The 12,223-nt window shown below is 39.8% G+C and overlaps 7 protein-coding genes across 7 annotated transcripts; 2 read left to right on the top strand and 5 right to left on the bottom strand.

The window, feature by feature from the left end:
* Nucleotides 1–387: 387 nt before the first annotated feature.
* On the bottom strand, nucleotides 388–1,950 carry NESG_01102 (uncharacterized protein; the record flags this gene model as incomplete). Its single annotated transcript, XM_053048740.1, has 1 exon — nucleotides 388–1,950. The coding sequence occupies one exon, from the start codon at nucleotides 1,948–1,950 to the stop codon at nucleotides 388–390; it is 1,563 nt and encodes a 520-aa protein (XP_052904545.1).
* A 997-nt stretch (nucleotides 1,951–2,947) lies between these two features.
* NESG_01103 (uncharacterized protein) lies at nucleotides 2,948–3,418 on the bottom strand (the record flags this gene model as incomplete). Its single annotated transcript, XM_053048741.1, has 1 exon — nucleotides 2,948–3,418. One exon carries the CDS (start codon nucleotides 3,416–3,418, stop codon nucleotides 2,948–2,950), a length of 471 nt encoding a protein of 156 aa, XP_052904546.1.
* A 1,200-nt stretch (nucleotides 3,419–4,618) lies between these two features.
* NESG_01104 (uncharacterized protein) lies at nucleotides 4,619–5,590 on the top strand (the record flags this gene model as incomplete). The annotated part of the gene is made up of 1 exon (XM_053048742.1): nucleotides 4,619–5,590. One exon carries the CDS (start codon nucleotides 4,619–4,621, stop codon nucleotides 5,588–5,590), a length of 972 nt encoding a protein of 323 aa, XP_052904547.1.
* Nucleotides 5,591–6,368: 778 nt separating this feature from the next.
* On the bottom strand, nucleotides 6,369–6,563 carry NESG_01105 (uncharacterized protein; the record flags this gene model as incomplete). The annotated part of the gene is made up of 1 exon (XM_053048743.1): nucleotides 6,369–6,563. One exon carries the CDS (start codon nucleotides 6,561–6,563, stop codon nucleotides 6,369–6,371), a length of 195 nt encoding a protein of 64 aa, XP_052904548.1.
* A 22-nt stretch (nucleotides 6,564–6,585) lies between these two features.
* Nucleotides 6,586–7,638, top strand: NESG_01106 (uncharacterized protein; the record flags this gene model as incomplete). Its single annotated transcript, XM_053048744.1, has 1 exon — nucleotides 6,586–7,638. One exon carries the CDS (start codon nucleotides 6,586–6,588, stop codon nucleotides 7,636–7,638), a length of 1,053 nt encoding a protein of 350 aa, XP_052904549.1.
* Nucleotides 7,639–8,496: 858 nt separating this feature from the next.
* On the bottom strand, nucleotides 8,497–8,877 carry NESG_01107 (30S ribosomal protein S8; the record flags this gene model as incomplete). Its single annotated transcript, XM_053048745.1, has 1 exon — nucleotides 8,497–8,877. The coding sequence occupies one exon, from the start codon at nucleotides 8,875–8,877 to the stop codon at nucleotides 8,497–8,499; it is 381 nt and encodes a 126-aa protein (XP_052904550.1).
* Nucleotides 8,878–9,808: 931 nt separating this feature from the next.
* On the bottom strand, nucleotides 9,809–12,082 carry NESG_01108 (uncharacterized protein; the record flags this gene model as incomplete). The annotated part of the gene is made up of 1 exon (XM_053048746.1): nucleotides 9,809–12,082. The coding sequence occupies one exon, from the start codon at nucleotides 12,080–12,082 to the stop codon at nucleotides 9,809–9,811; it is 2,274 nt and encodes a 757-aa protein (XP_052904551.1).
* Nucleotides 12,083–12,223: the final 141 nt, after the last annotated feature.

A 12,223-nucleotide genomic window follows, 5' to 3' on the forward strand; every position in this document is an offset into this window, starting at 1 on the left:
ATTTCAGACACTGATTTAGCTAAAAAGAGATGTATAGAGGGGTGGAAAGGTGTGTGTCCCTGGAAAAACATAAAAACATACAATAAAATGATGCAAAATCTATAAACTATCACCTGGTCATAGACAGTGTATAACTTGCTAGACTACATAAAATGCAAAAAAACTAGGTTTCTGTAACAGAGCATACACTAGTGGAGCACACAGGTTAAACAATTATTTCTCAATTTTGGATATTTCTCGTTAACTTACACTAAAATAAATGCTTTGCTCTATTTATTTATCACTGCTGGTTCGAAATGCTATAAAGCCACACTCTAAGAATGCAGCATATGCGATATTATAATTACTGTATATTCCTTGCTTTCCATGCACCTTTTTATTTTCTATTTAAAAGAGCACTAATGCATTAAGAGCCTCATTATTGCTAATAACTGGGAAATTAGTAGAGTAAAAGTGAAGTCCAACAACCATGATTAGTGAGAGAAGGCAGTATATGAAGTAGAATACGCGGTCTGACAATAATCTATCATCAAATAGAAGACTCTTTGTGCTTGCTGCTAGTCTCCTCATATTGCATATCACACTAATTATGAACAGCATCAGCTCAAGCACATAGAGTGAATAGTTCTGCAAGCTATATGGGAACATAATGCACAGCACAATAGACATAATAATAAAGAATACTAAAAGGAATACAAAGTCTTCTGGGTATTTTGTGTATCCACTGCTGTCTATCTTTCTTCTATTCAGCAGCATTGGGTTTGCGTATAGCTGTGCTATGGATCCCAGGCACAGAATGGGAGAAATAAGTTTTAGAAGCTTTTTTGTTGTAAAAAGATTCTTCCACTCAGAGTTCTCGCTCAGTACAATAGTATTCAGCATGAAAATAAGTATAAAGATCGACTTAGCAAACGACAAAAAGCACTTATACAAACCCAAAGATGATTTACTGTCTTTGTCCTTGCTCTCTTCTATGTTCTTTTTTGTCAGAGTAAACAGAAGGTTTTCTGCTGCTGTGTCCATCTCTCCGAATATGGCCATTTTGGCCTTTATTCGTGCCTGGAGGTAGTCTACTTTTTTCTGTATGATTTCTATTAGGTTGTCTCTGTGCTTTTTCTGTGTGCTCTCTGGAAGAGTCCAGTCAAACGCCTCCTGGAAAAGATTAAGTATTTCTTTTGGCTTTGCCTCTGCTGTATTCGGACTTTCTCCTCGAATTTCGCCCCAGTGCTCTAGCACACCCTGTACAAATGCATGCATATGCGTAAACATTAAAAGTTCATCTTCTGGTGCGCCTTCACTGGTGTCCAGCCTATACTCGCAGTAACCAAGTAGCTGCTCTATACTATATCCATCTATTGCGCTTATGATCTCTTCCTTTGAGCTTGCTGGTACGTCAAAAAGCCTCTCTGGACAGTTTTCAAAGTTTGTGTAAATCTTTCTTAAAAGAGATCGAAGTAGCGGTGGCATTGTTTCTTCTCTTCCTTGGCATGATAAATAGTAGTTTAGCGAGTCAATTGCATCAACTCCTGCACTTTCCATCTTTTTTCTGCCATATACCACATTTGTGTATATTTTTGCTCTTTTGTCCAGCTCTTTCTGAACACATGCAAGCATCATACTAAAAGCATCATTTGTGTTGAGCGCACCAGATGCCAGCATGTTAACAATGCGCTGTTTTTCTTCTGCTGCGTATTGGATGTAGTGCATGTTTGCAGCCATACACTGCAAGTCCTCTCTCTGGTTTCTGTCATCAAGATTCTCTACAAGCACGCAGTCTTTTAAGGAGGCTTTCTTCAGAAGAGAGCGAAGTGCTAATTGAAATTTGTCCTCATTTGTGACATACTTTTCTCCTAGTATCTGCGCAATCTCCTCTTTGATGCTCTCTTTGAAAGGCTCAAACAGTTCTTTAATATCTTTTGTCTGAATACTGATCACTTTCTCAACTTCCATTTTGATGAATAAAAATTTGCATTTATATACAACTGTGAAATCAATTGGTACGAGACAGTACAGCCATAAGGCGTGCTCTTCCAGATGCTTTACTGCTGCTTCTATGCTTTTTATTGTCCTTTATGCACACAAATCATATTTACCCTGTCTTTTTTTGAAAACAGCCATTTGAATATGCGTGTGTCCCACGGTGAGTAGAATATGCTCTGTATTTAAATGTATTCAATGAACATTATACTGTTAAATAGCTATAAACAGTATCTATATGTATATTTGTTTAAGTATGAGAATACCTGGAGTCAATCTGCTTGCCATCACGCCCTCATCTACCGCTTAAACCTATTTCATCTCTGCAGTTTATTCTCTGCATAAGCCCACCCTGTTATTGCTAAATAAACATCTCCACACAGTAGACTTTATTCTCGTTAGTATTTATATTTATTCTTTTACTTTTCTCTTGCACAAGAAAATAAAACCCTCAATAGATGCATGTGCACAGGTTTTATTTTAATATTCTTCTATAGAAATGTATAATTAGTGTAACCTTGGAAGATGTTCAGATTCGAATGAACTAGATGCTTTTAATGAATTTACAACATAGAAAAGCACAGCATACAGAGTGGACCATAATTTTCTCAAAGGTCTAGATAAATACGCACATATTAGCACACGTATTAGCACACAGAAGCTTACTACATATTTGGGCTATATTCAGGACACACAAAAAGTATATATAATAGTTAAAGGGCGAGCCCACTGTACAACCACTGAGCAAATATGCGATTTTTATGAGCAGAAACATTGCTAATACCATACTTCATTGCTAAAAATAATTCGGGATATTCACTAAAATCAAGCTAAAACTCCTTTATATGCATTCATTTAAACACCATGTAACCCAGAGGATCATCCAGGTAGTGCAGTTAAGATAAGTTGGACGCTATACATAAGCAGTTTAGAATATTTCAGCATTCAAATGATTCAAATGCTTTGCTGTCTATGCAAATTGTGTTATATCATCATACAGTCTTGTCATTTCTGAAACAAGAGGGTGCAGCTGCCCGGAAAGAGAAGTACTACCCTCCTGATCTAGCTTCATTATGCGGGTAAGATAGAAAAGAGCAGAAGCTGTTACCGGAACATCGTGGATCGAGTGAATAAGTATGCTAATGTTCTCTTTTGCCTGCTCTACCTCTTCTGGAGAATAAAGTGAGATAGACTCAAGAGTCTCTGTTATGTATTCCCAAAAAAGAAAGCTTTCACATAAGTCTGTCTTTTGATTGCTTGTGTCCATAAGGCCGCTTACAGATGCCCATGCGCGCACTCTGCTAGAGAAAAGGTCTTTGTCCCATTTTGTTTCTTTGATATGAAGCAGGCTTGACATTAGGAATTTTTTGCACTCTTCAATAAATATTCTCTTTGTTGTAATGTTCATGTGCTGCACATTTTGCTCTTCTGGGAAGTTCATTAAAATTTTCTTCTTCTGGTATATTTATTTGGCATAAACCCGTGCAGTGCATAATTTAAGAGTGATTGCGCATACTCTTTTCTAAATATAACCATACATGAATTACAATACATAAAGATGTATAATAGAGGCATACTCATATAAAGACAAATAAAATTCATACCATAGGATTTTCGTTTCTATAATGAAAGACTTCGCTTTTTGCACACACTTTTCTTTCATATAATGTGGCAAGATCTGCTTGATTCTTCACTTCGTGCAAAATATAATTATGAAAGTTCTGTCTTCATCTATATAGCATTTTAGTACACTGTCCATAGAAGATGTGTATAGTGGATAAAACAAAGGCATCTGTCATATAAAGTGAATATTATGCTGATATAACCCGAATAATCCAAAAATCTAAGAATAAAATTGCACTCAGCTATTTTGCAGCCAAACAATTAGTGCAGGCTTACAGTATCCTAAATATGCATTGTTTGAGGTATATAGTCACATACTCAACACGCATGTCTTTTTGCAATATAACCGGATAATTCACTGAGCTTTCAATGCACATGCGTTGTACGTATATGCACTCTGGTCATTCAGATTTATTGTATGCTCACATAAAAGCACATGCTTTATCATATATTAACTAGACGATCGTGTAAATTCGTCTATTTCAAGCCCAAAAAATAATAAACCCTTAGGGGCACTCCATTGCAGTGAACTCAATATGAAAGAAGAACCTTAATCTCCTTAAAAAACCAAGATACATTCACCCCAGTATTTGGGCGCATATAAAAGAGCATGCAGTTTCTATACTAGTATATTTGCAGAGGAACACGCCCAAGTGTACTTATAATCCTTTGGATTCTTTGGATATACATGCTATTCTTAAACAGGATACTATCCCGCATCTTAAATCTTCTGATAAAAGATGCACAATTAGAATTCACCAGATATAGACATTTGCGCAGTTCCAGCACAAAATAGAAGTGCCTTCACACTGCACACATATTTACACAGTACAAATAAAAGTCACTGAAATTCGGGTTATATTCATGCTTTGCACTGCAAAATATTCTTTAAAGTGCTTGGCACAATTTTATTTTTTTTCTTAATTTGCCCACGAAAGGTCACAGGGTATTAAAATTCGATGATTCGAAAAGTTTCTTTTCTACTTTTGTAAAAGAAATTTTTAGGATTTTAAAGGAGATGTTTTTGCTTAGAGATTTGAAGATGGTGAGAGTTTTAGGGGAAGGATCCTTCGGAAGGGTATTCCTTGTATCATTTGAAGGCCTCGCAGGAATGAAGATGAAGAAGCTATATGCACTTAAGATAATGAGCAAGGCCCAGATTATTAATAGCAACCAATTACTGCACGTATACAATGAAAAAACTGTAATGTTGAGTCTATACTCGTCTTTCTTTGTTCGTCTATATAGCACGTTCCAGGATAAGAGGTATCTCTTCATGGTTATGGAGTACGTCCCCGGTGGCGAGCTTTTCTCTTTTATGAAAGAAATTATTAAGTTTACTGTGAAGCAAGCAAGATTTTATATTGCAGAAATACTTGTGGCACTTGAGACGCTGCATGGCCTGGGAATTGTATACCGAGACCTAAAGCCAGAGAATGTTCTGCTGGACAGGGAGGGACACATTAAGCTTGCAGACTTTGGGTTTTCCAAAAGGCTGTACCAGCCTCTGACGTGGACGCTGTGTGGAACACCCGAGTATCTAGCCCCTGAGATAGTAATGAACATTGGGCATGGGTTTGAGGTCGACTTCTGGTCACTTGGGGTTATTCTGTACGAAATGATAGTGGGGTATCCTCCATTCTACCACGACAATCAGGTGGAGCTGTGTAGGCTGATCATTCGTGGGCATGTGAAGTTCCCATCCTTTGTGGACCCAGTGTCCAAGGACCTCATAAAGCAGCTTTTGCAGACAGACAGAAAGAAGAGGCTTGGGCACAAGAAGGGCGTGAAAATGATCTGCAGGCACTCGTTTTTCAGAGAAATCAATTGGTCAATCGTGCAAAGCAGGAATTACACCCCTCCAATTGTTCCCATAATCAATGAAGAGAACGATAAAAAGGATAGCTCAGCAGGGTGCTCAATACAGTCTCATATGGTAGGCATGGATAGTGATCCTCCAGTGATGGACCAGCTTTTTGACCAGTATTAGTCCCTGCCCCGTGCGGTCTGACCCCACACCAAGCGCAAGCTACAAACCACACTGCTGTTTGAAATACTTTCTGCCGAATTTAGTATTGAAATGTTACACATTATACCACACACACTTATTATTCATTACTCTTTGCTTCTTCGCACAGAGATGATTTGTCAGAAATTGAATATCCATTCGTTAATAAATAGCAATCAAGTTACTTCCTTCTATACGCTTCTTTCCAGAACCTCCATCTTTGTAGCCTTTGCAGTGCTCTTTTAGTGCAGGCATGCAATAGGCAAAGGCAAACCTCCATATACAATAGTTAAAAAAGACCTAAGGCACACTAATAGCAACTCTAAAGATAAGTGTGCTAGAAACCCTTTATATGGTACAGAATACTGCACACACCCAGCGTATAGTGTATTTATTCTGCGTAGCACTTTAGTGTGCAGTGGATACAATGCTTCTGGTAATTAAATTGCAGATGCAGATTTATTGAAAGACTAGGAAAGAATCAGCTTAAATTTAGAAGAACACAGCAATCTAGATCACTTAAGGAGTATATACACGCACTCCGCTGAAATAAGCTTTACTAATTATATGTTCCAGAAGAACTTGGGACAAGCTAGCCTGAAAAGCCAAAATAAAACACGGGCATCTGAATGGCATAGTGCACAGAATGAAAACCAAGTGAAATAGGGCAGTGCCATAAAACAGCAGCAGACATGCAAGTCAATATATTTATTAGTATACAAAACACTTATTTATTTAAAAGAGCATAGACTGCAGTAGTCTATCCCTCGCAAATGCTCAAAACATTCTCACTTCGTAAGAAAAGCACTTCCTTTGGTGCGTCTGCAATATTTGAAATAATTAGATTAATATGCTCATCAAACATGCGGAGAACTCCTCTGTACTCTGTGCTGTCTCTCATTGTGATGCATATTTTCGTCCCAAGCAGTCCTCGAATAAAGTCAAGCGGATACATTACGCGAATAAAATTTTTAACTATGGCAAATACGGTACTAATTGTTCTTGGAATGGCTGGAAGCGGAAAGAGCACGTTCTGCCACCGGCTGCACTCCTGGCTATCAGGAAGCAACCCGAAGATAAACAGCAAGACAGGACTAAATGATAAAGTGTGCGGGATTAATTTGGACCCGGCAGTGAACGAGGTCAAGATGCCCGTGCACTACGACATAAGAAACACAATTGACATAGACGAGCTCATGCAGAAAAAACAACTTGGGCCAAATGGCGCAATTCTAACGGCACTGAATTTGTTTGCAGCGCACATTGATGTATTGATATCACAGATTGAGGAGCTGCAGCCAGAGTACACAATTATAGACACGCCAGGACAGATAGAGATGTTCACTACATCTGTGTCTGGGCAGATAATCACGCAGTGTCTTTCAGGAACAAAAGGCGTCCAGGTTAAGATGGTGTACGTGGTGGATGGAGAAAAGGCCCAGCACCCGCAGTGTTTCATAAGCAATATGCTCTTTGCCACATCCATACACTACCGGTTTAAGGAGCAGCTGCTTGTGGCTGTAAACAAGTCAGACATTGAAGGCGCAGAGAAAATAAAAAAGTGGGCAGGGGACTTTGAGTCTTTCAGTGAAGCCCTTCCTGAAGAAGGAACAAACACGCCCTTGACTCAGTCAATTGCCTTGTGGATGGAGGAGTTCTACAGCAATTTCAATCTCTTTTATATTTCTGCTGCCACTGGGCTTGGAAAGACTGCTTTTATTGCGGAGGTTAATAGAAAAGAAGAAGAATCAGCCAAAGAGAAGACCGAGGAGATTATTTCAAGCACCGAGCACACAGAAAGCCAAGATGAATCTGATCTTCCAGAAGCACCAGCAAGTGTCATAGAGAGTATAATAGAAACTCTCAAGAAGACAACCATTTTATGCGACAAACCATCTGCAGATGCAAGTATAAGTGCGGATGAAGAAAGCATAGAGTCCGAAAAAGAAGAAAAATCATCAGAAGAAAAGGCTGATAGGGAGGAAGAAAATCACATAAATTCCACCCAAAATACACAGAAAATAGAATAATATACTACAATCTCTCTATTAATAAACTTTTGAGCCGCTTAAAAAGAAAATCCAAAGATTTGTGAGTTTGTGCTTGTTCTTTCTATTCAGGGTTTTGGGTTATTCGGGTTATATTACGCAAGTATACGAAGGAGCCTATTGGCTTTAAGGCAAATCATGTTTAATTTTATATTTCCTGCTCAGAGCCTCTAGGTCTTTGCCATGCAGCTGCTTTTAAATTTCTTTTAAGAAGCACAGTGGCTTAGAAGACACTTGTATAGAAAAATCATAGAAAAGAAATAGTTGCAATCTAAAATACAGGATATATTATCTAGCTAGCAGGTGCAGTTTAAGCAAGATTGCATTGTCTTGGATATTTTCTGAGCTAGAGATGCTTTGCAATGAAAATAATAAAGACGCAGCAAACAGTGTGCTTACTGTAAGAAAATAAATGTACTAAGGGAAGTGCACACAGTCAAAGAAGCATAGCCAAATATCCAGCACTGTCTCACTGCATGCTCTGCTAAAGTCAAATTCACATATGCAGAAGAGTCTTTCTCCGCAGAATCTGCAAATTAAGGGGGAGTGTGCAGCTAATTAAGAAGAGTTTTCTGCACGCGCGTGCAATATGAATTTCAAGTAGAATGATAAAAGCAGTCATCGCACTCTTCAGTTCAGGCCCAAGCAAATACGCCCATCACCGCATATAAATTTGCAAATATAATTTAAATGTGGATTCGGGTAGACTTGAATACATGCCCGCACAGATGCAGTAACAATGGCACAGCAAACACAAAATAAAACAAGCATAAATCAAAGAAAGTCCAAAGGACGGATAAACCAGTCCTCGGATAGAAAAGTATCCGTGATTCTGGTTTATTAGTAGAAGAATCCAAGTATTTTACCTCCTACGTGCTTTTCAACACACTCTTTGTGGTCTATTATTCCCTTAGATGTTGTTATGACAACATGCCCAAACTGTCTTGCTGGGAGAAGCTTTCTCCATCTCTCTACGTCACGGAATGCCACGTCAAATCTAGGGCATATTGATCCGCACTTGTTGAGTCTTCCGTTCAGTGCAACGATGGCCTTTCCTTTTCTATGATCATCTACATACTCAATAGTTCCAACATACCCCTTGCTCTGCATGAACTCAAGGAACCCCTTTACTACTTTGTTTGGCGACCTGACGAGTACCTCGGACTTTCCGCTTATTGTTGCATTGTTTATTGTTTTTAGTGCTGCTGTTAACTGGTCCATTGTTAGTTACTAGGGCAAGAATTAAAAAAAATATATTTCCAGCAACAATTCGAAAATTCAGTTTACAACGGGATTATCCAATAAAAACACATGCACACTGCAGATTCAATTGCTTCCCCATACACACTCTTCTTCCAGTACAGCAGACCAAAATACTGCAGTTATTACGCACACCAGAAATATACATAAAATATGCGCACTCATATGACTAGCAGAGACAAGTAAGCGAGAACCAGTAATATGCAAAAATAGAAATATCTCGATATACCAAGATATATACCTCTGGAAATCAGTACATTGAGGAAGTTGAGTGCTCCATCATGTTAAGTGCATCTGATTTGCAGGCTTATTCATTTGAAATGAAATAAATGCATTTGCATCCTAGCACCAGCTGTGCTTTAATTTTCATTAGAATTTGAGAAAACCAGAAATACCCAGAAAACCCAGAAATTATTCTGAGAATTTGAATTATATTTACATGACACACTAATCCAGTTAGACAGGATATTTAAGATATTTTCTGCCTGCAGATTTATGATTTCACATGGATTAGTGATACTCTTTTATAAATAAGCGCACTAAATCTCAGTTATGTGCTTTTCAGCTGAGCATTGCCTCTTTATTCTTTAAGGCTTGTATAATGCACTGTGATCTCGTTTACATAATATATGTATATTTCTTATTGGTAATTGAAATATCAATTGAACTGCATATGTACACATACTGTTTGAGTGCATGGATCTTTAGTGTGCGCTCTCTTTCTTCGGGTTATATAGATCTCTTCTAAACATACAAAACTGACATCTTCTAATACTACGCACGTGCATATAAAGCAGCATGGATAATTCAAATACTATAAACAGTTTATTTATACACAGAAACACTCTGCACTTAATGAGAGTATACACGCACAGATTAGACAGAGAAGAAACTACTCAACCTCCTCAAAATCAATTAGAGTGGCCTTTGTGCTGTAATCTATCTCCTCCCCGCTGGAAGAACCGCCGTGCCCGTCCTTTGGCGCACCGCCCGTGATCTGCCGGGTTTCTCCCCATGAAAAGTCGTCAAAGTGCCAGAATGCATATATTGGAAGAACAAAGTTCCATATTGGGAGAGAGCACAAGTAGATGATCAGCCACACAAAGTAGAAAAGATTGAAGTTTGTGAAGAAGATGAGCAAAGATGGAAGCCCAAGAATGCAAAACAGAAGGAAGAGAGGGATCCAGACAGGTGTCCATATAAAGGAGGAAATGACCAGAACAAGAGTAAAAACCATTGCAGCAGGAAGAACCAGAGTTCCAAACAGCTCTAAAATCACAACGTACTGCATAGAAAAAAAGAAAGTGCCGCACAGGTCAACCCGAAGCAGCTCAAACAGATTGTGTATGGTAGAGTTAATCCAGCGCCTCCTCTGACTCAGAAGGATAGAGAACTTATCAGGCACAATTGTATCACACAAGGCACTTGGCACAAAAACAAGTTTTCTTTTTGGATAGTTTTTGAGTAGAAGGGTTGTCAAGTACCGGTCCTCCCCAAGAAGCAGCAGATTCTTCTCGTGCAGAGTCTTTGTTTCGTCGCTCCCATACGCGTGCAGCACAGTGGGTGAGACAAGAATTGGAGTGCACCCGTTCTTTCTTTCAATCTTCAGTCTGTACATGCAGAAGCACCCGGGAAGACAAGTTACGTTCCCAAAGACACTCTCAAATCCCTTTGCCAGGTGGTGGCTTACATAGTACTCAAACACCTGTATAGCTGTGACCCAGGAGTCAAACTTGTTTGAAATGAGTGTTTCCCCGCAGATTCCCATAATTGACGGGTCGCTTTGCATGGTTCTTGCCATAATTCGCACTGCACTTGGTCTTACTGTTGTGTCTGCGTCCACCATAAGAATTGCTCCAAACTGGTCGGGTGACATGCCTGTCAGGCCCTTGATCTTCTTGTACAAATCTAAGTCAAACTGCGTCAAACGCGTTCTGTACAGCACGTGATGGAAGAAGCTCATGATAACCATCTGACTGTCTCTCTTTCCTCTATTCTCGCTCTTCAGTATGAGAATGATGTCAGATGTCACCACACCGCTTTTTGTCTCAACAGAATACGACCCAGCATGCACCTCTGCATAGTTCAGCTTCTTAGCGCCTGCTGCAATAGAGATGTACTGCTTTGGGGCAGTGCACATCCCAGATGCAGCGCAGTCTTTCTTTGGCGTAATCATTGACTTAAGAATCTCTGGAGTAGATGCTTCATTGCCTGCTCCTGTTATAAATCCATCTGCTACAACAATAATGACCTTCTTGTCGTACTCCTGTATGCAGAGGCTGTCCAGGGTTGACTTCAAGCCTTCTCTGCCCTCAGAGTAGCAGGCAGTCATCAGCACCACCGGCAGTACATCCGTGGTTTTTCGCACAAGCTGCCACGTTTTGATTTTCATGATCAAGGAGTAGACAGCAGCCAGGAAAAACCTGATCAGAACCAGGCCCAGAACAGCCAGGGCAGACAGATAGAGGAAAGAGTACGTTATCTGGCACCCAGTGGACTGCAGTGCAAGCTCCCCGGCATAGCACAGCTCCTTGAAGCACTGCAGCTCCTTTGGAGAAAGAGACTCACTTGCTCTTGTGGCATCCACGCTGCCTTGAAGTGTTTGCAGCTTTTCTGGGAGGCTTATGTCATTTGTGTTGTAGACCCCTGAGCCTATCACGGTCAGCTGCTCTCGAAGTATGGATGACCACGTGTAGTGCACAGGCGCAACTTCCGAATAGTCATGCATGTTGTAGCTGCCAATTTTACTGAAGGAGTAGCTGGGAAATGCCTGCGTGCAGTTTGGCGCATTTATTTTAAACATGGCAGAGATATCACTCCCAGAGTACGTCTCTAGCTTGCTCCCTGGGTCAAGTCTGAATATTTTCCCCCGGGCTGCAAACCACGGGTATGTGCTTATTTCGCTCATGGTTTCCATTGTGTATGTTAGTTGCGGCTTGCACACAAGCATCGTCAGACCATATGTAATGAATGCCAGGAACATGCATGCAAATGCAATCAGCCAGCAGAGGGCTACTTTCTCCCTCCATGCACTCTGCATCTCTTTGGACTTCATGCCGAAAAGACGCAGAATAAACGAGGGAATAAAAGATGTACATACTTTTGTGAACTGCTGCCACACAGTTCTTCTAGGAAGAAGTGCCACTTGGTTTTCTTCAACTCTCATTCCATTCATATACTAAACAAACACAAAGAGATTGAATAGTGTCTATAATGTGTTTGTTGTGTAATTAATTATTGCAGCTCTAATTGAAGTGTTTAAGAGAAATCAGAGGGCAGGAAGTTTTCGCTGCAGAGGCCTGGGCAG

The sequence above is a fragment of the Nematocida ausubeli genome (genome assembly GCF_000738915.1).
Source record: "Nematocida ausubeli strain ERTm6 chromosome Unknown supercont2.3, whole genome shotgun sequence".
NCBI lineage: Eukaryota > Fungi > Microsporidia > Nematocida > Nematocida ausubeli.